This window comes from Nanorana parkeri, unplaced genomic scaffold (assembly GCF_000935625.1).
Source record: "Nanorana parkeri isolate BGI_ZX_2015 unplaced genomic scaffold, ASM93562v1 scaffold23, whole genome shotgun sequence".
Lineage (NCBI taxonomy): Eukaryota > Metazoa > Chordata > Amphibia > Anura > Dicroglossidae > Nanorana > Nanorana parkeri.
In genome coordinates this window covers 1,927,219-1,953,923 of record NW_017306291.1, presented here as the reverse complement: position 1 = coordinate 1,953,923, position 26,705 = coordinate 1,927,219, and the positions used below count along the sequence as shown (strand labels likewise).

The window sequence follows — 26,705 nt, the reverse complement described above, 5'->3', positions numbered from 1 at the left end:
TCTCTAGAAGCCTAATATCTGAAGTTTTGGCTGAGGGAAAGGAAAAGGTTAGGACCAGATACCAAATAAGAACAAATAAATAATAATGCTGACACTATATATAAAGTATATTGTCTGTAAGGCATAGTGCTGGTAATGAGAAGAGAATAGCAGAAAGGGAATGCTGTTACCGGACTACCCTTACCCAAATATACTGCCTGGAGGTAAGCCATTCCTCATTAAAGGTACAGGGAGACACCAAAAGCCTAGCACAGTACAATGGCAACTAAAAAATGGTCTACCAGGCACACCTACCCTCATTTTACTCATTGCTACATATAAAAAATATAAGGAAGCTCTGTTAGATTACAGTTAGGTACCATACTTCACAGTTGGGCCTTGACAAGGCATTGTTATTTCCTCATACATTTGCAAATATATGGATCATTTAACCTAAAATGTTGAAACAGTGTAGAATTTGCTGACTTACATTTTTGCATTGTACTGTTCTGCCATATGCAAATGCCCATGTGCACCCTATTTATAAAGCTAGTAATGAACTGATTGAAGCTGTTGCCATTTTTTTTTCTTACACAGACAGCATGGCGTACACTTTCTGTGTATTGGACCAATTTTGACATAAATTAACTACAAAACATATACTTACACAGATGTTATAAGAATATTACTTCGATACGATAACTTTTTATCATAATGCTTACCATAGCTATATCTAAGAATAATGACAAATGGGGAAAGGAGAAGCACCTCAAATAACAATAAAGTGGACAAAAAACTCCTGGGTTCGATCACCATTTACGGTCACTAGATTCTCATCTATATCAATCAACACTGGGCTATATCAGGGAGGACTTGTTTGTCATTTTAATTGATTTTAGATGTTCTTTGTCAGTAGGTGTATTTATAAGTTTTTCTACTTTATTATTAATTCTCATTAAAATTTGTTACATTATCATTACCTGTTTGATTATTATAAACAGCTCCTATTTTGGGATTCCGTTTTTATTTTCGGGGAACCTTGCTTATTATAGTATATCTAAGAATACCTTCATTTTACAGAATTCATGTCACATCTTGCTATAAACCATCATTATTTGTTCTAATGCAGAATCTGTAACAACCACAGTCCGTAGGTTACACTGAGGCAGGATGTAAATCTATAATTCACCTCTGACATATCATTCCCAGTTTGGATAATGTGCTATCACTGACAGCCACAGGTCTCATAATCAGGAACCAATCAATGTGCTTACCGATCATGTGATCACTTTGATAACCAACATGGCGATCACAAACAGACTGGAGGTCTGTTTACAAACAAACCTCCAGCTGACGGATGGCACTCTGCTTGCTGTGCACAGAGAAAGTACAGTGTTAGAAATCATTACATTTGAATATGTAACAAATCATTCAATATACTTTTTAACATTTTTGACCATGTGTCAGTTTATAATAAAAAAAAACACAAGCAGGATCCCCTGCTGATCGGAACTGAAGGCACCCATGCTAGAGGGGCCTTACAGGTCTTATCCCTCCACCGGACTATGACTGGACAGCCAAAAGAGAAGAAGGAGACTGTTGAGCTTGACTCCCTGTGACTCTGCTCCCTCCTTGTATCTGCATGTTCCTTGGTATCAAATGATTGTTGGAGCACAACTTGTTGGCTCCTTGTGCTGCTCCTCTCTCTCCCAGGCTGAGCTGTGATGTTCAGAGACTTATACTAGATCAGATTCTGCTACTGCTATTATACTGCATGCATTTAATGGCAATTTAATGATGTATCAAAGAGCTGCATAAATGTGTGTCTTTTTTATTTGCCTGGAAACACAAGGGAAAATTGCAGAAATTTAGGTGCTTTAAAGTAAATGAAAATGTATGCTACACTTTTAGAAAATGACTGTGTTACACAATATGGAATCCACATAAAAAACCCAAACATGAAAAAAAAAACCATAAACATAAAATTAATGATTTAACTTGAAAACTGCAAAAACACTGCAGACTGCTGGGAAAGCATGAAAAGAAAATAACTGGCTTCTCCCATAATGCACCAAAGTCAATGTCACCGCATTATCAAGCTAATTGTAAATTGTCCTTCAAAGGATTACCTTGCTTTGAAGTCAGAAGCTTCGAAAATACAAAAGGGCTGGAGTGATTTTAAATGAAGAAATATATGGGTCGTATTGATGTTTGGCGTTTATGGAGCCAACATTGCACATGCCACTTGCAAATATATTTCAATAATTTAGCGACTAAGTAGCCTTGTAATCTAAATTAACAGTCTGTGTGGGAAAAGCTTCGGGAAAGGAGAGTTTCTTTTTAAATAAAGGTACATGACGAAAGTGAAAATACAACATTCTAATGTTATCATTTCACTTGCTTCCTTAGCCATGTAAATGAAAATGTGTAAAAGCATTATGCACTCAACTAAAGACCATGACCCGGTCCATTGCATGCTCTTGATTGCAGTTAGGCAATTTTGTATGGCAGGTAATTAAAGGAGAAATTAATTAAATTAAAGGAGATGCCGGGTTTTTAATTGCTGAACTCCGTCTATAGGTTTGAGTAACATGACAGCCGTGCTTTCTTACTGACGTTATTGCTTTTTGGACTCTGAGGGCCTGTCCACATGATTAACACATGCTATCATGCAACACTCCTACCGTACATTACAGTGCGTCAGATACATTGCTACTCATTTGAATGGCACCCCTATGCACCTCCCGGTTGCAATGCATGGTACAGCAATACAGTGTGTTGCGATTCAGTGGAAAAAAAGTAATTTATTGCAACGCATTGTGGCCGGGAGGTGCAATGGGCTGCCATTCAACTGAATGGCAACACAATGCACCTGTCGCACTGTAAGACACTGTAGGTGCATTGCGGGATAGCGTGCATTGATGTGCTTACCGGTTTCAAGTCAGTGATTCAAAATGTATCAAATCCAGTCATTCAGCATAATAGACAGGGCTCTTAAAGGTTCAGGAGAGGTTAGGAATTGTACCCTCTTATTTCTCTCAATACAGTTCCCTATGTAAAGGAAACTGTATTGAGAGAAATAAGAGGGTACAATTCCTAACCTATGTTTATGGATATGAAAATCCCTAAAGTTTTTTGGTTTGCTGTTTATATTATTTGGAATGTCAGCAATCACCACCCTCCCAAGTCTCATTTGCTTTGATCTGTGTCTGAGACCTCATGAGACTTGAAAGCTGCAGGATAAAGAGAAAGATAGTTCTCCCTGTGCAGTCTGAGACTTCTCACATATGGCAACTCCAAAACAAACTCCTACACTACAAATGCAGGAAATGCATGATACTAGCAATTCTGGTGTGTCATTTGTTAAACCGAATGCAATATTATTTACATTTCCTCCATAGTATTGGTGGTTGGCAAACAACACTTTACCAACTCAACGCATTAAAAATGTTGTTATTATTTTCCAGGATTACACATAGGTCACCTTTATGTAATTCAGATTATAAGTAGATGTACATTTCTTAAATACCTTATTGTGATGTATGTCTTGTAATTATGGTGATGTTGGTTTTAGTCAACAAAAATAAGTTAGAATTAGTTAAAGATTGTAAAATATTCCTAAACTCAGTTCCAGCTCAAAGTGACAGTAAACGCAGGAGCTACATATCTAAAATACATTAGAGTACCTTAACTGTTAACAAAAATGTATCTTATTTGTGTATCACTCGGCTGTAGATGCTCAAATCATCTCTGAATTGGTGCTGACACTGTCCTTCCTTCTGGGGGGTGACTACTTTTGTTCCCCATGGTCCCTGTGTGTTCTAAAGTAGTCACCGCTCCAAGCTCACTCCTGTGATGGACTACAATCTCACATTTAAGGGTCTATTCACGAAGCTGCCGAAGAATCTAGCCGTAGATTCGGCCGATCATTTGGTTAGCTTCGGCCACAGGACCCCTTCGGTTCAGTAGAACCGAAGGGCTGAGTCTCCTGCTCCCAGCCGCCAAGGAGAGAAACACTGCTTTGTCTTTCTTTATTCTGACACGGTGCGATGTCAGAATAGAGAAAAAAAAAATTCCCATTGAAATACATTGCTACATTACTATTGGCTATTTCAATTTGCAATAGCCTATAGTAAACTAGCATTGTACCTGCCCTCTGCTGCAGTTCTCCATCAGGTCCATCAGTAGAGGGCGGGTACAATGCTAGTTTACTATTGGCTATTGAAAATTGAAATAGCCAATAGTAATGTAGCAATGCTTTTCAATGGGGAAAAAACGTTTCTTTTTTTTTTCTATTCTGACATCGCTCTGTGTCAGAATAAAGAAAAAGAAAGACACAGCTGTGTTTCTCTCCTTGGCGGTCGGGAGCGGGAGGCTCCCAGAGCGCCCGGGAGAGTTTTTTTTCTTTCTTTTTTGCAGCAGAGCCCCAGGACAATAGGAAACTATTGGGCGGAGCTAGCTGTCACTGCTAGCTCCGCACAATCGTTTTCTATTTACTTTTTTTTTACTTTTTAAACTCTTTTTCTGTTCTGCTCGGTCCCTCTGAGGGACCGAGCAGAACAGCTGAGCCGAATGCCGCTAAGCAGCATTCGGCTATTCACTCACTGCTGTTCGGCATCTATGAGAATAGACCGAACAGCAGTGAGTAGCCTACCGGAGGGTCGGCTCAGCTTATCCAGATGTTGGATCGGCTGAGTCGAACTCCTTCTGCACTTCGGGTCGGCCGAACATGCTAAGCATGTTCAGCCGACCCAAAGCCATGTGAAGTAAGCCGATGTACAGCTGATTTCAGCCGTACCAGCCTGAAGTGAATAGCCGAACAGTGTTCGGCTCACTTCACTTCAGGTCGGTCAATCACTCGGCTGCCTGCGGCAGCTTAGTGAATAGGCCCTTTAGTTTACTTATTTGTATTGAGATTGCAATCTGTCACGGGAGTGAGCTTGGATTGGTGACTACTTTACAACACACACAGGAAACATGAGGAACAAAAGTAGCCACCCTCCAGAAGGAAGACAGTGTCAGCACCAATTCAGAGATTATTTGAGGATCTACAGCTTAGTGATAAACAAAAAAGATACATTTATATTTACTGTTAGGGTTTTTAGGGTTTTGATTCGTCATTAAACAATACAACAGGGCGGAGTTGGCTGTGACATCCTTGACCAGCTCCACCCGGTTGTTATTCATTAAGCCTGGACCTGCTAGAAGACTCTAGCAGGTGTCGGGCAATAGGAAACAGTTGGGCGGAGTTAGCTGTCACTGCTAGCTCCGCACAAATGTGTTTTTTTTTTTATTAATTAATTTTTATTTTCATAAAAGTATTTTTTTTTCTTTAAGTTTCCTATTTTTGATCGTTTTTAAAATCATTTTGCAATTTTTTTTAACACATTCTTTACACTCCTCTTCTATTCTGCTCGGTACCCTGGAGGTACCGAGCAGAATAGCCGAGCCGAATGCCACTCGATGGCATTCAGCTATTCAATCACTGCCGTTCGGCCCCTATGTGAATAGGGGCGAACAACAGTGAGTGAGCTGCCAGAGCTTCGGCTTAGCCGATCCAGATGCTGGATCGGCTGAGTCGACATCCTTCTGCACTTCGGCTCAGCCAAACATGCAGAGCATGGTCAGCTGACCGAAGGCAGCCAATGTACGGCTGATTTTAGCCGATGTGCGGCTGAAATCAGCCATATAAGCCAGAAGTGAATAGCCGAACAGCATTGGGCTCACTTCACTTCGGCTAGTTAATTCACTCGGCTGCCTTCGGCAGCTTTGTGAATAACTCACTTTGAATCAGTGCGCTTGGCTCGAGCCCTGTAAGACAATAAGGAAACACACTGCCACGTCTATGTACATTCAGGTCAACAGCCCACCTCTGGTAAACTCATCTGTGCTCTCGGTTTAATATAGCAAGAACAGTGATCAGATAGTGGATTTTCCATAGAGCATGAAATAATAGTACAGAATCATGAATGAAACATATCTGTAAAACAATATGGAAACACACTGCCATTGCATGCATACTCTTAGGTTAACAGCCCACCTGTATCATAACAGGCAGAATGTACTATGCATCCCTGTATAAAATGTACGGGACTAAAATAGCAGAACATACAGAGCAAGACAAATTAATCTAGAAATCAATCAATATTAACACTGCAGTATGGTAATCAAATCGTTGATTACAGTGCTTGCAAATCTCCCAACTGTCCCTCATGTGGAACCAAATCCATCTGTCCCTCTTTCCTCTTCAATTGTCTATCTGATCTACAGATATCTATGAAAATTGACTATTTACCTACCAAAACTGCATTAAACAATTTAGTTTATCTCTTAATTATCTTGTTTGTATTTGTGAAAAGCCATTATAAAGGAAAAGTAATGGTGAAAAACAACAATTCTGGGTTTACACAATCATTTTTGGCATACAAATTCTTAATTGTCGGCATATCTGGGTGCATGGCAAGTATTTGACGGTACCTAGGCTCTCCTGTGCCAACAAGCCATAGCTGTATATCTCTGCAGTGTGAGTGCCTAAATACATTGTGCTGGAAGGTGTCCGTCTTTCTAACCTCAGAAAGTTGGTAGGAATGTGCTTGTGGTCACATAGTATAAGCTTGTTTCGTGTACAGCAGCCATTTTAAAGTCTACATGTGCCACTCGTTTTGTCTTCATTAAAAAGTTCACTCACAGTTTAGGCTCTGGAAACCACTATAAAGGCTTATACAGTATCTACCACATTACAAATTATAGAACGTATAACAAAGTAACAATTTTGTTAGAGCATAAAATGGAACCAAACTCAGGGCACAAAGAGGTAGTTGGGTAAATTAAATTCCATGATAGCATTATAGTCTGGCAAAACATTCCTCGGTTTTCTTATAAGATTTTAACAATAGATTTATCTATTGTATTTAATATTTATAATATTAATTTATATTTATAATATTGATATTAATTTATATTAGCCATTTTTAATATATTAAAGCAATAATACTGAAAGTGTGTATTATTCCTTTTGAGTGAATTGGTACAGTCCCAATGCTTCTCCTGTTGGTTGTGTGTTTAGATGAAGCACTGAGATCTTGAGGAATGCTGAGTTTTACTTGCTTAGAAGAACATTACATCAGAATACATCATTATACAGCATACAAAGAGAACTTCCTGTATATATCAAAGATAAGCATGAACATATAGGGGTCTATTCACTAAGCTGCCGTAGGCAGCCGAGTAAATGACCGACCTGAAGTGAGTGAGCCGAACACTGTTCGGCTATTCACTTCAGGCTGGTACGGCTGATTTCATCGGCTTGCTTCTTGTTCTGCTCGGTCCCTCAGAGGTACCGAGCAGAACAGAAAAAGAGTGAAAAAAGTTTAAAAAAGTAAATAGCAAACGATTGTGCGGAGCTAGTAGTGACAGCTAGCTCCGCCCAATAGTTTCCTATTGTCCGGCGACTCTGCTGCTGTCAGAATTATTTTTTTACAAAAAACTCCACCCAGGAGAGAAACACTGCTTTTTCGTTTTTTTCTTTATTCTGACACGAGTGATGTCAGAATAGAAAAAAAAAAAAGAAATTTTCCCATTGAAAAGCATTGGTACATTACTATTGGCTATTTCAATTTGCAATAGCCAATAGTAAGCTAGCATTGTACCCGCCCTCTGCTGATGGACCTGATGGAGAACTGCAGCAGAGGGCGGGTACAATGCTAGTTTACTATTGGCTATTGCAAATTGAAATAGCCAATAGTAATGTCCCAATGCTTTTCAATGGGAATTTTTATTTTTTTTCTATTCTGACATCACTCGTGTCAGAATAAAGAAAAAAACGAAGACACAGCAGTGTTTCTCTCCTTGGCGGCCGGGAGCAGGAGACTCCCGAGGCGCTAGGGAGAGTTTGCTGTTTGGAGATCAGTGTCCCTGGTTAGCAGGTGTATTTCAACATCCCCGTCAGCCTATTTTTTCAACTCATTGGAGTCCAGAAATATTTGGAGAATGTTATGTAATCACATTGTGTCACATGATAACAATTGCTGTTTTCACTTACGTGACTGTTAAAGTGAGTTCTCGTTGCTTAAAATAACAGTTATTTTTGACAAATAATCATTATAGCTTAGTGAATTGCGTCTCTGATCTAGAATTCTTGATTACAGCTTTGCTTTGTCAGTTGCATGTGTACTGTATGTGTTTACTTGTTTATGTTTTTAATTTATAAGGAAGTGGAAGGTTGTTCCTTTATGCCAACACATCTAATCAGCAAGCTGGAGACACAGCAAGAATTTTAACTAGCAACTTTTTCCCGCCTGCTCGTGACAAGTGCAGAGTGCGCTTTTGGTATTATATATATGGACCTCCACAGTCTGGAAATCTAAGGGTGAGGATTATAAATCACAAGATTGAAGGTCTTAAAATAATCATATCTGTTGTTTAAAACTTCTTTGGAAACAGCAGTGGCTTGTTGCTGAATAATTAAAGGAGAACTATGGGGTTAAGGCTTTTCCCCACAGTTCTCCTTAGGGTAACGGGAGGACACAAACTAGCGGTATACTGAGATGCCACAGTATACTGCGAGCTACTGCCGCAGCTGAAGCGGATCCCGACAATTATGTCTGGATCCGCCCAGCTGCGTGAGTGACAGCTGGCTCTGCCTATCTAGAGGCAGAGCCAGCTGTACCCGCCCCCTCCCCGTCCGATCCGCCAATCAGCGCTGGCAGATCGGAGCGGGGGAATCCAGCCCCTCCCCTGTTACGGCAGAGAGCTGTCACGCCGGTATGTGTTCGCTCACCTCCCGATCTACTGAGCCGACCTGTGACAGTCTCATTGTCACAGGTCGGCTAGAACTATGAGGTGGGTGAAAAGCATTCACCTCATAGTTCTCCTTTAAAGTGTATGTACCCAGAGATCCTGCCAGTAACAACACTTCTTGTTTCAGTCTAACAACACTAAGCAGGCTTGCAATAATTAGCAACACTGCCAACCTTCCATGTGTGCTCTGTTAGATGGCTCATCAATCATCAGGTTGCCTATCAAGTTTGCAGGAGGCATTTGCAGACCTGATGGGTAAACCCAACAGCTCTCCGGAACAGAAAGTGTTGTCAATGGCAGGATCTTTATGTACAGACCTTTGCAGCAGATTAACAATAAATGATTAGCTTAATAATACATGACGCCAAACATGCTGGAAAATAGATTTCTTTATCACTCGTTATGGGACACAGTATTCAGTTATTCTAAAATGATTGGGTTATACTGCCGTCTACTGGAGGATTTAAAAACTGGAAAACAAAAAAGCTGTTGGGAAAAAGGTGAAAGATTAAATTTGGAGGTTTGCTAAATGCGCCTAAATATTGTATACCAGCTATGGTTGATTAAGAATGCATTATATTTTAATAACCTTGAACAGGCAATAGACTATTTCAGCTTCCAGTCAGTCTTATTATTTCCTGTATAAGAAAAATAGCTCTAGCTATATTAGTATAGCTGTATAAGAAAACAACATTGAGCAAGGCAGCATTCAATTAAATCTGTTTTTTCTTGTGTTGAACAGTACATTTTTCCAGTCCACCTCTTCTTCCTTTGTCAGGTCAAAGCATCGAGAAATCAATCAAAAGTACATTTTACTGTTAGTCCAAGGAAGAAATATCATTGTATACTACCATGCTTGGTCTTTGCCTTCATTGTTGGTGAATAAACAACCATACCATGAAAATAACTTTTTATTTTTATCGAATTAACAGTACAAACTGCCCAAGGCAGGTAATAAAAAAAATTCCAGATACAACATGGAAGCAAAAAATTGTCTTTGATAACTTCCCATAATTCTTTGCACATCAGAAATCAGGTGTTGGAATGCTAGCATTGTGAGCCAATCAGGCTATAATACATTGTTGTCATCCAAACATGCTGCAGGCACTGGAGCTGGAAAGGAAGTGTAGAATCAGACTTATAGGAAGGGGAGATATAAAGTTATTTCCTGCCTTCTGAAAGAACAGTCAGCATGTGGCTTGGTGATAAGGCCATATAATATCACAGAGCGATTCGCTGAAACCTACTTGATGGGAGTGTACCAGGGAGAGATAAAAGGCCCTGGCATGTGTGAATGAATGTGAGAATGATGATGCTTTGCTGAATGATCGGGACCCCAGTTCCTATCTCTCCCCATCCAAATTCCCTCTCCCTATTGTTATTATATTAGAAATTATGTATATCCCTATTTGTAAATAAACGCAACCATTATTTAAGATTCAGTTTTCCATCATTAAATCAAGGCATCTCATAACAAAGCAGATTCTACAGATGGACCTCACTATTGCGGTGATGTCCATCTATAGTATATGGTATGAAAAACAACTCCTGATAACTTTAGAATGTACAGTGTGTAAACCCTAACAATGAATTGCTCATATTTGCTCATGTTTGGACTGTTAAATATACTAGGGATGCACCGATACCGATACTAGTATCGGTATCTGTGCCAATGCCGAGTATTTGGGCCAAATACTCGTACTCGCCCAAATGCTCCAATGGCTAGCCCGATTCTTTCGGTATCAGCAAGACGGCCAGTGAGTCATTACACACTGCCTAGCTTCATGATTGGCCGGGAAGCTGGCTCCATGCTCCCTCATCACTTGTGACGAAGAAGCATGGCGCCGGCTTCCTGGCCAATCAGGAAGCCGGGCAGCATGTAATGACTCGCTGCCCAGCTTCCTAATTGGTCGGGAAGCTGGCCAATCAGGAAGCCTGGCGCCATGTAATGATCACCTCATGACGAGGGAGCATGGAGCCGGCTTCCCGGCCAATCAGGAAGCCGGGCGCCACGTCATTACATGGCGCCCGGCTTTCTGATTGGCCAGAAATCTGCTTGTCCTTGTAGACCAGTGTATTCAGAGCTGTCCTATGTCCTGTCCTCTCTACCTCTGTTATCTCAAAAAGATTATTTAGCCCTCCCTGTTCTTATCTTGGACTCCAAATCAATTAGTCCCAATACTGAGAATAATAAGAGAGCGGGAGTGGTTAAGTAGTTTAGAAAAAGGCAGTGGACAGGGCTCACTCCACTCAGTCCACTAAACTGCTGTATGTTGTCAGTCCATAACAGCAAAGAGCTGATGGCATTTCTCGAATGTAGCATAGTGGCTTAGTTAGCACTTCTGCCATGTAGCACTGGGGGTCCCGGGTTCAATCCCCATCGGCCTGAACATGCAAACTCTTAGCTATCTGCTATGAGTTTGCATGTCCTCCCTGTACTTACATGGGATTCCTTTGTGTACACTGGTTTCCTCCCACACTCTAAAGACATGGTCGAAGGTTAATTGTCTCCTGTCTAAATTGGCCCATCTTGTGTGCACAACAGGGACCTTAGACTGTAAGTGAATGGTCAGTATGTAAAGTGTTGTGTAAATTGTTGGTGCTATATAAATGCCTGTAATACATAAATATACTGTATGATTGTTGGGCCTTTTTTGCCCTGGCAATTACATCTCTCTCTTTGAGCTGATAGTTGCCCCCAAACCCATACAGCCAATATGAGGAGATCTCCCCCTCCCTGTTGGGATTTTCATTTATATTACCATGGTAAAATCATGGTGATTGCAGCAGAGGGAATGAGACTCCATGGGAGATTGTGTGGCCAGAGCCAGATACATTTCCCAGGAAAAGTCTCCCTTCTTGGTCCAGGCCACCAGAAAAGTCTCCCTTCTGGTTTCAGACCACCAGAAAAGTCTCCCTTCTTGATCAACACGTAACTGAACCATAAGCTGAAAGTGGAATGACCCTTTTCAAAACACCCAGCAAATGACATTTTTTCCATGAGCTCTCTGTTATCTAAATCCGTACAAGCACATTTCCTGATATTGGAACACTCTGTCTACATTAGTATTTTCACTTTCCCATCATCTTATTTTGTCAGTGGAATACAAGACAAAATTGATTGTTTAGGTGTTTACCTTTAGCGGCTTTTCAAAGTCATCCACTTTTTATGTGATGGGTTTGCATTCATCATGCGTGGAGTTCTTTAAAGCAAGACTGATTGGTTTCATCATCGGCATAAATAGTCTTCTTCCTCTAGTTGTCTCAGCCATCAATCAGTCTGCACAGTCCAGGTTACCCGAGACCAATCTGAAACCTGGAAATGATGATTAATGTTAATTTGAATACATCCTGCTCATGTTTTTTTCTATCTATGTTTATTCAACAGCTGTTCATGGTCACCAAATACGGACTGAATATCCTTTTGTGGACAGCTGCGGAGAGCATGGAAAGAAGCTGGATGTATGGCAATGTTATCTTGTCCAGCAGCAGCCCATTTCAGGTGGCGTTTGAAGCGCAGTTAGGCGCAGATGCAAGCGTTGATACTGCGTTGGACGATATATCATTTACATTAGAATGTTATATGGAAGGTGAGTCTATTGGCTTGGTTTTAACAGGTCATATTTTACATTAGCTGTTAGTCTGACAACATGTACAAGGAGCAGCTGTTGCTCACCTAAGGCTTGTGGTCATAATAGCACTGGATGGCTAGGGTTTCAAAGAAATGGCCAGGAGCCAATCAGTGTACTTCTTGGACATTTGATTGTGAAGACTGGCTGCCAGAGTGGACATACTGTACTTTGGAAATTCCTGAATCTTCTTTTGTAAAAAACTACCAAAAAAAAACCCAACCTTGTCTATGAATCTAGTCCTCCACTTACATTTGTCAGATTAAAAATGTAAACTAGTTTCCAAAGGCCAAGGCTTATAATAATTTTTTTGAGTGGCACTTTAATATATCATGTATTTTGTGTTTGTTTATTATAGATAAGTAACACAGGAAAACCATTTTATCACTGTTTCCTGTTGCAATACATCCTTATTTTAGAGATTAAGGGTGCCTTCACACTGGAATCGGAGTCAAAAACACAAGTCAACAGAGGAAAGTTGACTTAAGTTTGCATAGTGCATTGACATCCGTTGCTTTGTGTTATGTTACAATTTTTCGGGGGTGGGGAAGGGCGTTCCATTTGAAATGTAGAGCCTGTTTTTTTAATGCAGGGAAGGGCAGCGCAATACAACACACTGGTGTGAACTGCTCTCATTCACACGCATACATTTTCAGATGTTCTTGCGTTGGCATCCATTGAAAAACAGATGCCAACACATCTGGTGTGAATGGGACCTTAGAGAATTAACAAGAAGCCAGAAACATGGGGGTTCTCAGTGCAATTTCCAAATGGAAGTCAGTATGTAATGTACATGGCAAACAACGGTGGTGACATGCTGGATCGGGTTGAAAAAATTCCTTTTATGTAGTGAGTGCTGTCTTCCGTCTGCCCATCACTTCCAAAAACTTCCTGGATTCCCAGTGTGCATTGCATCTCTTTCCGTGCTGCTTGATGTGATACAGTCTCCATTTCTCAAGACTACATAACCCATCATGCATTGCTTCCATAAAGCAATGATAATGTTATATTGGTTAGATGTTGATTTGTAGTTTAGGCAGGCTCTGAGTGGTGACACAAGGAAGGACATTATCACAGGGCTGAGTGAAATTGTGTCAGTGCAATGAGGAAGTACATGATATAGACTTCTTCAATAAATATGTTTACAAACTTCTAGATCGATATAGTTATTAGGAGTGGGATAGCACTTATGGAAATTTAACATAGAAATACAGATTTATTTTTATTTTTTAAACGTAGATCCCCTTTAAATAAGCCTTCTGAAGTAAATTACAGAGTGAAATGCAAAGGGGGTGAAGAAAACTCCACAGATACATAAACTCTTTATTTCTCTCTTTTTTAATCTTCATTAGAGATACTTTATCTGTGTGAAAATCAATCATGTCTACTCATTTCCTTTTTTCTTCAGTTTACAAAATAAATTCAATCTAAGACTTACATAGCGGGAATGCAGCAAAGCCAAACCTTGGAAGAGATTTATCGCTATTTTCCCCATTCAGATTAGACAAACAAATTGGGATGAGCAAAGAGATGGGAGCAGATTGAATTCCTATAGAGTCAGTTAATGAAAACTGAGGGTCCGACAAATGCCTAAAGCATTTCATCAGGCTGGTGGCCTGCGGGAGTGAGATAAAGAAGATAGAGGACTGCTTGACGAAGGAATCACTGTTCGTTCATTTCCAAGGTTCCCTTTGTGTGAGAGTTAGGTTTGCTTGGTGCAGACGTACAACTTATGGAAGTTTAATCAGTTTAGTAAATAAGGTGAAAATCCATTTTATTCTCACTTCTCTGCACAAGAATGAGCATTTTAAGTGAACGCACCTTAACCTGATTTACCAAACTCAGTGAACATTCACTGTGAAAATAAAATATTCAAAGTGCTAAAGAAACTGTCTCTTCATATAGTAAATCAACCGCACAGAATCCCCGCTTAAAGTTTAAAGCCCAACTCTGGCCTTAGCCCCTCAACCACTCCCCCTTGGAGGTCCCACTTGGTCTTCTTCTTCTTCTTTGCCTCCTCAGGCTCAGGGGTGGTCCTCTTCTAATGCAGAAAGTAACACTGCAGAGTATGAGGTAGGTAGGTATACAGAGTTTGAGGTGGGTGTACTTACTGGCTCTTCAACACAGTTTAAGGTGAGTATATTCACTGGCTCTCCAACAGAGTTTGAGGTGGGTGTACTCACCTTTATGGCATCACCAGCTATTATTTTAGTAAACTATGCACATTTGAAAAGATTGAAAACAACTTTTGAAATTACATTAACACATTAAAGGAGAACTATGAGGCAAGTGATTTTCACTCACCCTCATAGTTCGAGCCGACCTGTGACAATGAGACTGTCACACGTCGGCTCAATAGATCGGGAAGTGAGCGGACACATACCATTGCTCGCTCACTTCTCGATCATATCCCTGCAGAGAGCCATGACTGTCACTCACAGCTCCCTGCAGGGATTCCCCCCTCTCCGATCCTCCAGCGCTGACTGGTGGAACGGATGGGGGAGGGGGGAGTACAGCTGGCTCTGCTTCTAGATAGGCAGAGCCAGCTGTCAATCACGCAGCTGGGTGGATCTCGACAGTAATGTCGGGATCCGTCCCGGCTGCGGCGGTCTCAGTATAGCTGTAGCTCGCGGTATACTGAGCTTTGGGCCACGGGAGGACGCTAGTTTGTGTCCTCCTGTGACCCTTAGGAGAACTATGGGGAAAAAAGCTTACCCCATAGTTCTCCTTTAAAGCTTATATGAGATTTTAGTGATTGGGTTTAGATCTACCTTGTTAAAATCTCTTGTTGAAATTAGGCTGCTTTACTGAAGCTAAAAATATCTGAAAATGTATGCACGCTCATTTATTCTAATTAAATAATCTTAGACATTTATAGTTAGTTTCTTAAATTATTCCTTATATTATTCTGTGTTAATGTCTGGTATTACAACATAATACAACGTTAAAGATAGTCCTCACCCTTTCCATCATACATGGCTTCTGTCCTAAAGTGAGCCTGTCACATCAGCAGCGTCCCGAGGCCGGGTGTCACCGGGAGCAGATAGCGGGTGACACCCCGCCGTGACGTCACCGCACATGCGCGCTCATCTTAGTGATAACTGCCGACGGCCATCTTGGTGATGCACGCCGGCAGAGGGAGGAGGGGGCAGTCACTCGGCGGGAAAAGGTATGCCGCTGGGTCCCCTCCTCTCTCCCGAAACTGTCGGGCGCTCAGTCCATGACCGAGTACCCGACTTTTCAGAGGGGGGTGACACCAAAATGACTGACAGTCAACCCTCCAATGGTTTCGCCCGGGTTCGGGCCGCACCCCCCTTGTGACGCCACTGTGTCACATACATAAACTATTTCAAACAAGGACATACCTGTAAAATACCAGAGGGAATACTTACCTCTCCTTAACTCTGCTACATTTATCAATAATGGTCCCAGCAAGTCCAGCGAAATTGACATTATCGATCTCCGTGTCGATTGTTGATCTCCGTGGTCCCTCAAAGCTTTTACTGGTTCCTCCTGCTGAGCTGTATATCAGGAGGAGAAGTAAATGACGTGAAAGTTAACAGGGAACCGTAAGAACTGTGAGGGATCACAAAAAGGTAATGGTAAGTATTCCATCTATTCTTTACATATATTCTTGCATGATTTAGTTTATGTATGTATCAGGGTCTCCTTAAAGAGATCCTGTCACCAGCTTAAAAAATTGCAGGTAGGATATAGGCCACTGTGGCATCATGTACCATCAACATCACTTCCCTGGAAATGGCTAATATGACAATGATGCGGTGGTACATGGTCCCAGCAAGACTGGCACACACTCACACTCAACAGTCAGCACCTTGCTTTAGGGGTTGTGTGGTGAAAAGTGATGTGCTGCATGTTTGGTGGACGTGCCCAATGTTGAGCAGACTCTGGACAAAAACGTTTCGCTTGTTGCGATCCCTTTTCCACGAGAAGGTTGCCAGGGACCCCTGGTTTGCACTTTTACACCTTAAACCCCCAAGCATCATGAAGACTCAACACAAATTGGCGGTTTTTCTCCTTCTTGCCGCCAAACAAACCAAACCACAAGCATGGAAGAAGCAACTGATCCCGTTTGCAGGGGTTAGTCATAGAATTGATTCTTGGACACCCAAAATAAATTGATGAAGGCTTGGAGCTCATGGATAGCATATGCTCATCCAGACATCCCTTCCACTACTATTTTACAGCCCTATGATTGACATGCTACACCTGGGGGGATCCTCCTGCCACCAGACTCTTGCTTGCATCCCCTACCTCTTTTCTCCTTTTCTCTATTTTTTAACCTTCCAACTTATGTCATACTGCGTAAGTGGCTCATGTCCAGACATTTCAATCGTTTATAACATCTGCACTTCTGTATCTGAAAAATGTAAACTATGTGACTTTTGTATTGTTCACAAGTTATGCTATATGCTTTATTGTTATTGTCAAAATGTAATAAAAAAACCTTTGATTTAAAAAATAAAAATTGCAGGTAAAAGCACAAAAAATCTAGTATTTTACATGCTTGCTTGTAATGTTTTTCCTTTACATAAACAATTTTTTTATTCACATGCAACGTGCCATTGAACTTGCTACAACATTGGATTACTCCAGAAAGGGTAAATGCCCTAGCGCAGCTCCCTCCCTCCTTGCACGTCAAAGCCCTTTCCTATTGCTGGAGCGTCTAATTCTCTGAAGGAGAATACTATAAAGAATACTTTAAATCTTTGAGACATCACTTCTAAAATTGAAAAATTAATAATCTACTGACAGGGTCTCTGTAACTTAGCTGTGAGCTGCACTGTGTGTGACTGGCAATTGGAGTCATAGTATATTCCTGTACATTCCCTTGCATTCTGCTTTTGCTGGAAGAGGCGTTTTTGTGTTTAACCTTCACCTGGTCATATAAATAGCTAAACAAATGTATAGATCCGTGCAATTAATCGTACTTTTGTCAGTGTCACCACTTCAAGTCAAGCAGGTTGACCCAGATTAATTTTGTTTCAGTCGGTCATGGGTGAATCAATAATGCTACCAATATGTTATGTTAATCCACACAAGAGGGGGAGAGGGCAGGAGAACAGAATTCCATGTACTGTATGTCATCTAGCCAGTATTTAACCAGATAAACTTCCACAAAAGGTCATATTAAAACCCTTTTCCCTTATATTGTTTAAAATGTATTTCCACTTTCGCAGCCAAATTGGGATAACGTCTATTTTATATTTGTTACATGTTCCCATTCACATAGCAAATGCTTTTTAAGGATTTTTAGGGATTTGGAGATCAGGATGGACATGCCCTTGGAATATGTTGTGCAGATGGTATGAAATGCCATGGCTATCCTTGCTCCCAGTGATAAGTGTAAGTGTGTAAGTCCTGTGGAAGCTCCAAGTCACAGGGCTTACTCAGGGCTGAGGACGCTGTTCCCACTCACATGTGACAGTGTTTTGTGTTTGGTGGCTATCACCAAGCACAAATGCTGCTATGTAGAAGAGAGGGGAATGATATGCATGCACCCCTCCCATGTGGGGAATCATTTTTCTTCTCTCCCAATGTGAAATAGGGGCAATTTTAAGCTGCTGATGAGGGCACTATTAAGCAAACCTGCTTGCTGCACAGTACAGGTTCACTTTAGGGCTGAAGTTGCTAAATCTTCAGCAAAAGTAAAAATCCTTCAGTAGGTTTTCAATTTTGACTGGCAGGTCCAGGGTCAAATTTGACAATAATGAAAACTGTGTTGCCAGAACATGTTGAAATAGAGATTTGAGAGCACCGTGTGCTCAATCCTTTGTTTAAATGTGATACTAGTAGTCATTACTGCCTAGAATGTTAACAGACTATAACAAAGCATTGTCCTACGCTGGTACACTGAGGAGTTTGTACTTATATGCTGTTTTGTTTCTGAGTTTTAGCTGTAGGGTTATTGTGCTATGGCAGAGACTTTGCTATGTACAGACACTGCTCTTAGAGAATCAAACATCAAATATGAACACATTTTTTGCCTTAGGATTTCATACCAATTCCTGTAACAGTGCACTAGGTCTAAAGCTGCTGCTTTTGCAGTAACATTAGAACTGTCACTCCATAGAATGACAATATCCTGCGCCCTGCAGCAACAATGCCTTCTGTATAATTTTAACTCCAGCAAATCCTTTTATTTTTCTTTTGATTTGAGTACAGTAGAGAGGATACAGAACCTCTGTCGTGCTTTAATGTCATCTATGTCCCCTTACCCTCACTTCCTCTCCCACTAACAAGGAGATAGGGAGAATTTACCTAGTGGCAACACAAAGAACAATATAAACTTGACATGGCTTCTAACCCTTCCTGACTTGAATAACACTTACTTTAATTGTTGTCTGTGTCCCCAGTTGGAGAGATTTAGCTCACTTTCTGTGCTGGGGAACACACAGGAACTGTGGTGAAACTTCAAATTCCATCATGTCTCTGTCTTTGGAGGTCATGTCTGTGGCTGTCAGAGTCTTGCAATTCCTTATGGGACTTGTCGTTTCACCACGGCTGAAGTGCCAAGGACGCCTATCTAATGATGATTCAGGACCAAATGAAAGTCGAGTTTTCCGATTTTTATTATAGTAGGGATAAGTTAGAACCTTTCTATTGATCCTGGTAACCATTATTCTCCAGACTCTGTAACATTTTGAACTGTCAATGATACAGCAATACAGGCGAGATCTTCAGATAGGGACACTAGTTTGGGAGAAAGCGGTCTGAGGGAGGATTTCATTTTATTTTGAGAGATCTCTCCAGAACTTTCTGTTGGGTCTTAATGCAGGAAGTAAAGATAAATCACCCCAATGGGAGGCAGCAAAAAAAAAAAAAAGTTAAAAAGTTAAAACATGATAGGGATCGTACTATTCCTTATTCTATCCAAAACTAACCCTGAAAAAAACAATCCCACATAATAATGGGCCTTTATGATCTTTAGTGGAATTTGCTGTCTATACCTTACTTATTAGGTTTACCCCTACCCCTTGCATAGCAATATATGTAGAGGGAGTTGCTATGAAGACCACAGCAGGGGGAAGTGACACAAAATATACCTGCAGATTCTCCTTTCTGCAGATGAAGCATTGTCATATTTCATGTATGGGAGACGCTGGCCTTTGAGGGGCCTTACAATTTGGGGACACCCTACTGACCACTCCTATTTTTAACCACACCCACAGGTGTGTAGGCACTGAGTGGGCTGGTGGGCATTGACTGAAGCTCGCAGGTCCATAATTCACAAATAGAAGAAAAAATATGCCGACAAAGAAATATGACATTGGGGACATTGCCAAAGGTGTTTTTTTTGCTAGATACTGATCCCTCAAAATCGTCAAATCAGGATGGATGGCAATCTTACCTTAAAATCAAACTAACTTTGGAAAACAAAAATTTGCTAGCAGGTAGACTTTGTAAATTTATTCTGCCAATAAACTCTTTAAAGTTTAAATAATGGAGCTAGGTTCTGGGATCATGTATGTCCAGCACTTGTGCACAGTAGTTACATCATCACCGGCCACCTAATAGTCAAAGCAAGAAGATGCCAGCCCCTACGAAGAGCAGAAGGAAATCTCAGAAGTAGCAATGGAGTGTAGCCAATGGAGCTCGAGCATTGCATTACTGGAAGGGACCAGGTCCAGACGTAAGTGCGCTATAATGTGCAAATATATACGGTGTTATGCTGTACATATTTGCATGTTGTGGCAAATGCTGTTGCAGCCACCCCATGTAAAGGTTCACTTCAATCTTAATACATCGCCCATACATTTTTCCTTGCATTCATATTACTAGAACAGCATTTTCTTGCTAGTCATTTCTTCTTCAGACTCCCCCATAATTGAACACTCGACATCACTTCCCCAGCAGCTTCTTGCTATAGACTTCCTATAGATTGCAGTAGGGTTGGGATAGATGCATTAATCATTTATGTCTGTATGATTGGAAGTTTCATACATAGACTGCGCCAGATGGACAAATAATTAGACTGGCTGAAGATGCAGAATCACGGGCTCAGAACACCAGATTGCAATCAACCGGAGGATTTTATACAGTGGGGTGGCCTGGCTTACTCAACAGATGCAAGGATAAAAAGTGAAATCCCTGCATAGGCCGGGTGTTCCCAACGTGTTTTCATGCGAAAATGTAGATTGTAATTGCAGTTTACCTTGAAAGAGAATAAACAGTGTTTTCCAGAAAACATTTTAGTTCTTTTTGCTTGTAGGCAGATAAATACAAAATATTGCAGATCATTATTTCAAATTTAACTTTTTGCAGACAATTTGTGGGTCTAATAAGCTCAGGAGCTACATACCTAACAGCAGAATCACAGGTTATACATACATACTTACGAATAATTGACTATACATCCCCTTCTCCTCTTCTAGTAGAAAGGGTGAGCTCTGGGTCTTCTGATTGCAACATGAGTCAGCGAGTGCAGAACTTATGCCATTCTTTCTAATACGCCCGCCAAGCTCTGCACACACTGAAACATTAACATGCCCTGTATTAAACGTTTGTTTAAATGTAACAATTATATACAAATCAAAAAATAATCATATAAAATTGAATTTATAAACTAAAATACAATATAGTATGACTTTAATTGTGGAGGAAAAGTTTATACATAAGAAAATTCAGCAAGTTATTGTTTTAATTTTTATTTTCCAGATCCAGGAATACCAAAGCCTACCTGCCCTGAAGACTTGTTCACATGTATCTATATAAAGCAGTGTGTGCCCCTGTCTGCCAAGTGTAACGGTGTGGAGGATTGTAAGGATGGAACGGATGAAATCTTCTGCCCTACAGTGATCCCCAGCACAGCCCACACACCGCAATGCAAGAGTACAGAACTCCTATGTTCTAGTAAACAATGTATCCCAGCTCTACTGTGGTGCGATGGAGTAATTGATTGTTTGAGGGGGGAAGATGAATATAATTGTAGTAAGTGTTATAGTTTTTTCTTGGTTAATTAGTTATAAGGAAAGAGGCACAATTTAATGATCAACTCCGTGCACAAGAAAAAAATACCCTTGCAGTGGGGCCCCCCAGTAGGGATAGAGGAATAGGGTGTAATACTTACCTTACTCTTCACTCTGGCCGGCTCTCTCCATCTCCTTCTGTTCCTGAACCCCCCTTTGAGGTGCTCTTGTCTGCAGCCACAGATTTACCTCCCAGGATAAAATGCAGGACTAATAGTTTTGCATTGTTTGTGATGACGCTGAGGGACTTTCCACAGCCTAGAGCACAAGGGAGAAGAGGAGAGCACTGTAGTTTGTTTTCTGTCTCATAGTTGGGATTTAAATTTGGACAGAATACAAGGCTCCATGTACTAGGTCTAAAATCCAAGGGGCTTCACAGAGCTATAAAGGTACCAGGAAAATGACAACATAAATATCCATCAAGTTTGCTCCCCCCCTTTTTTCAACACTTGGGGGTGGGGGTTTTGTTTGTTTTTTAACATTTTTGTCTGACTATAGACATATACTTCCAAGCATGTTTAAATTTACTTAGGGGGTTATTCACAAAGCTAGCCGAAGGAACAGCCGTAGCTTCAGTTGCAGGAGCCCTTCGGTTCAGTCGAACCGAAGGGCTGCTGTACGGGCTATTCACTATAGCCCGTACAGCTCCAGAAGGAGGCTGAGCGGCTCAGCCGAGCCGAAGGCAAATGCTTCGGCTTCTACTGAGCCGAAGTGACATGAATCGGGGCCAACGGCCGGCCGAACACCTCGCAAATGACAGCTAAGTGAGATCATGGCTGGCTTCGCCCAGATGTAATGACAGATCAGCATCCCCAAATGACCCGGGGACGCTGAACTGTCATTACATCCCTTTTTTTTCTTCTTTTACTTTTCTCCTAATTGAAGGAGAGATTCACTCAAAATGTGTGTAGACGATAATTTATTTATAGCTAATCCAGTCAATATGGATTGTATTTTTTTTTTAAATGTATGGCTATGCGTAAAATGTAGCAACAAAAACTGTTTTTATAACTTTGCAAAGAAAAAAATATTAGTAACATTGTTACAATTCTTAAATCCCCCAGTGAGCCATTTTCTTGTGCAAAATATAAAAAGAACAAATCTTTACTGTCTTTATTACCCTAGATGACCCTTGAGAAAATCTTTTATATTTTCTGACTTTCATAAAATTCTTTTTTTTTTAAATTAGCAGAAAAAAAAACCAATTGTACTGACAGTTTCATTGTAGAGGACCAAGAAAGTTTTGTTTCTAATGATTTCACTTACTTTGATATAGAATCACAGCTCTATAAGTCATGCCTTTACTTTTTAGTTGAAACTACTTTTTGCTGATGAAATAATCTTTTTTTTGTTTTTTGTTTGGGTGATGACATATTTCAACAAATGTGCTTCTCTGAAGAGCAGACAAAGAACTACAGTAAACAAGACTGATAATCTTTTTTTTTTTTTTTTAAGAAAATCAGTAAAATCTGTAACTAATTACAGGAATCATTTTTTTTCCATCCAAAGTTGCTTTTTAGCCAGAGATTATCATTTAATATTTTGAAGGTTATTCTGCTATATCCTTTCTCTTAAAGTCAAATTCCATTTTGCACACAACACTATATACACTGCAACTATTTTAGCAATAATTACTGCGGGTTGCAACCTGCTTCTGTTCTGTAGATAATAAGACAGGCCATTGCAATAATGTCCTCAGGCTGACTGCTACGTGGGAAAGCATGGAATCTGTTTAGCTCACATTTCTCTGATGTGGCGTGCCTACATCTCACTACGGGAGCCAACATACTCAAAAGGACAAGTGACAGGTAACAATACCGGCGCCTCCACGTGCAATATCGGCCAGTTTAAATGGTAACGAACACACTGAAGAGGCAGCTCCTACAGGTCAAAGGACCTTCAATCTGAGAGACAAAAAACAAAAAAGAGCGCCTCCATAGTGTAAAACGAATTTTAATGATAAAAACGACCAACTATATTGTTCTTACAAGAAGTCGGTAGTAAAAAGGCATGTAGAAAACAATGGGATGTCACATCATCTAGCAGCAGAAGTCTGAAAAGATGTGCAGCATCAGCGTCCACTGCCCCTGTGTGGTCTCGGTTTACATGTTTCTGGGGCACGCCCCCTTCCTCAGAACCTCGTTTTGATCATTAAAATTCGTTTTACATTATGGAGGCACTCCTTTTTTTTTTTGGTCTCTCATACTCCAAATGAGCTAGAGCCAGTGTTGAGATAAATATAAAGGTTGCAAGCTGTGTAAAGAGGGTGAACTGAGAATCCTAAGTGTTGATATGTAATCACACCCATGTTCACATGATCATATTGTATATAACACCGGATTTGTTATATACAATTTGGCCAATAGCTTGTGGATACCGGACCATCACACCTATATAAGCTTGTTGGAAATTCCATACCAATACCATGGAAATTAATATGGATGTCCCAACTATAACAGCCTCCACTCTTCTAGGAAGGCTTTTCACAAGAGTTTGGGTTGTGTCTGTGGGAATTTGTGCCCATTCAATGAAAAAAATTTATTTTAGGTCAGGTAACATATTTGTATGAGAAAACCTGGCATGCAATTAGCGTTCTGATTCATCCCAAAGGTGTTCAATAGGGTTGAAGTCAGGGTCATGTGCAGTCCATTTGAGTTTCTCTATGCCAAACTCACCAAACCATGTCTTTTTTAGAGCTGGCTTTGTGCACAGGGGCATTGTCATGGCGGAACAGAAAAGTGCCTTCCCCAAACTGCTGTTAGAAGGTTGGAAGCTCATTAACAGTATATTTCAGTAGAATGAATTAAACACAAAAATTTTAAAGTGTGTCCACATACCTTTGATCCTATAGTAGTTGTGATGGCCAGGTATACACATACCTTTGCTCATATAGTAGTTGTGATGGCCAGGTATACACATACCTTTGCTCATATAGTAGTTGTGATGGACAAGCATCCACATACCTTTGATCGTATAGTAGTTGTGATGGCCATACCTTTGGTCATTTAGCAGTAGTGATGGTCAGGTGTCCACATACCTTTGATCATATCGTAGTTGTGATGGTCAGGTGCCCACATAACTTTGATCATATCGTAGTTGTGATGGTCAGGTGTCCACATACCTTTGATCATATCATAGTTGTGATGGTCAGGTGTTCACATACCTTTGATCATTTAGTAGTTGTGATGGTCAGGTGCCCACATAACTTTGATCATATCGTAGTTGTGATGGTCAGGTGTTCACATACCTTTGATCATATAGTAGTTGTGATGGTCAGGTGTCCACATACCTTTGATCATATAGTAGTTGTGATGGTCAGGTGTCCACATACCTTTGATCATATAGTAGTTGTGATGGCCAGGTATACACATACCTTTGCTCATATAGTAGTTGTGATGGATAAGCATCCACATACCTTTGATTGTGTAGTAGTTGTGATGGCCATACCTTAGGTCATTTAGCAGTTGTGATGGTCAGGTGTCCACATACCTTTGATCATATAGTAGTTGTGATGGTCAGGTGTTCACATACCTTTGATCATATAGTAGTTGTGATGGTCAGGTGTCCACATACCTTTGATCATATAGTAGTTGTGATGGTCAGGTGTCCACATACCTTTGATCATATCGTAGTTGTGATGGCCAGGTATACACATACCTTTGCTCATATAGTAGTTGTGATGGACAAGCATCCACATACCTATAACATAATTAATGTATAAATAAATGCTGTTTGAGTTAGAGGGGGAAAGTGTTGGATCCGCAGCTAAGGCATTTCCCACAATAACCTGAACATACAGTATATGTGAGCCTCCCTTAAATACTGGAGACACTGTGTGATTCTTGATGTACGCTGATTGAGACTTTATGTTGTGACCTCCGAAAGAATAAACATGGATAAGAAATGAACTGACACTCTGTATGGACTTAACTTTGTGTTCCTGTCCTCAAATGCTTGAACTTTTTAGCCTGACACTTTCATTACCATTTGATGCTTATTTTCGCACACTAACTTTGTTCTCTTCTGTCTTCGAAAATGCTTGTCTGCGTTAGTTCAGATCCTGTCTATATATTTGTTGAAAAAACAACTGACAGGTTTTCCCACCAACAGTTTGTCATGATGGTCTGCAGAAATGTGAGCACACATCCCCTTTTACTTTTTATAATGGTGCGCTTACACAGGCACCAGACGGGGGAGTTAGGTGCAGGTGTTCAATAAGTGCCAAGTGCACCCTAATGGCCACCAAGTGCCCCCCAACTGTTGTATCTGACAGTGTCCTGAGTAGAATGGCTTAGCACACAAATTTGGCATGCATTGACAACCTGAACCAGCATAACAAAAGCTGGATGTCTTGATTTCGTAAAAGAGTGACTTTACCTTGCAGACACCCAGCATTTACTGAAATCAGTTATCAGAGCTTGAAAAAGTTTACCAAACTGGCGCAGGCAATTTAACCTGTAATGCGCCGTTTGAGAAAAGGCAAGGGGCTGCAAATAACCAATGTAATATAGCAGGGATCCCAACCTGAAAAAAGTAATTTCAGGGAGGTGCCCTTCTCATTTCAGAGAGGTGTCCTCCACCACCCCTTTAAAATGATGGCAGATAGCAAAGAAGCTAATGCTTCCCATGCTATCTGCTGTTTTGTTTTTTAGTATTCTGACAGGTGCTGCGGTCAGAAAAAAAAAACAGCATAGGAATGAATAGCTAGATTGCTATTGGCTACTGCAATTTGAAATAGCCAATAGCAAGCTGGCTATGGCACCCCCCCCCCTCTGCTGCTGTCACTCACCAGAGGAGGACCTGATGGAGAACTTCAGGTCCACCTCTGCTGATTGACAGCAGCAGTGGATGGGTGCATAGCTAGTCTGCTATTGGCTATTGCAAATTCAAATAGCCAATAGCAATCTAGCTATTTATTTCTATGCTGTCTTTTTTTTTTTTACTCTGACGGCGGCTGTCAGAATAAAAAAAAAAAAAGACAGACAGCAGGGAAAGGTTTACTCTGCTAGATAGCGGAAGACTGCTGGAACATGCAGGAGAGTTGAGATGTCTAATTATAGTAAAGTGAATTTTGGACATTATAGAAGGAGATGGTGAAAATAAGAATAAACCTGGACTAAGTCTTTCAGTTCTGGTTTGACACCCGGAGGTTGCAGGTGCTTTAGCTGCACAGGAGCTGCTGGCTCTGTCACATACTAATTAGCATCTTGCTTGGCTTCAGGCCTAGTAAAGTAATTAGTCTCCCTTTCTATTTTTCTCTCTCTCTCTCTCTCTCTCTCTCTCTCTCTCTCTCTCTCTCTCTCTCTTC

The 26,705-nt window shown here is 40.7% G+C and overlaps 1 protein-coding gene across 1 annotated transcript in view; it reads left to right on the top strand.

The window, feature by feature from the left end:
- MALRD1 (MAM and LDL receptor class A domain containing 1) overlaps positions 1-26,705 on the top strand; it is a 153,086-nt gene that overhangs the window by 124,408 nt on the left and 1,973 nt on the right. The window contains exons 22-24 of the mRNA XM_018563970.1: positions 8,190-8,347; positions 12,167-12,368; positions 21,087-21,359. Of these exons, the coding sequence (XP_018419472.1) occupies positions 8,190-8,347; positions 12,167-12,368; positions 21,087-21,359 (633 nt within the window). The remainder of the gene's footprint in view (positions 1-8,189; positions 8,348-12,166; positions 12,369-21,086; positions 21,360-26,705) is intronic.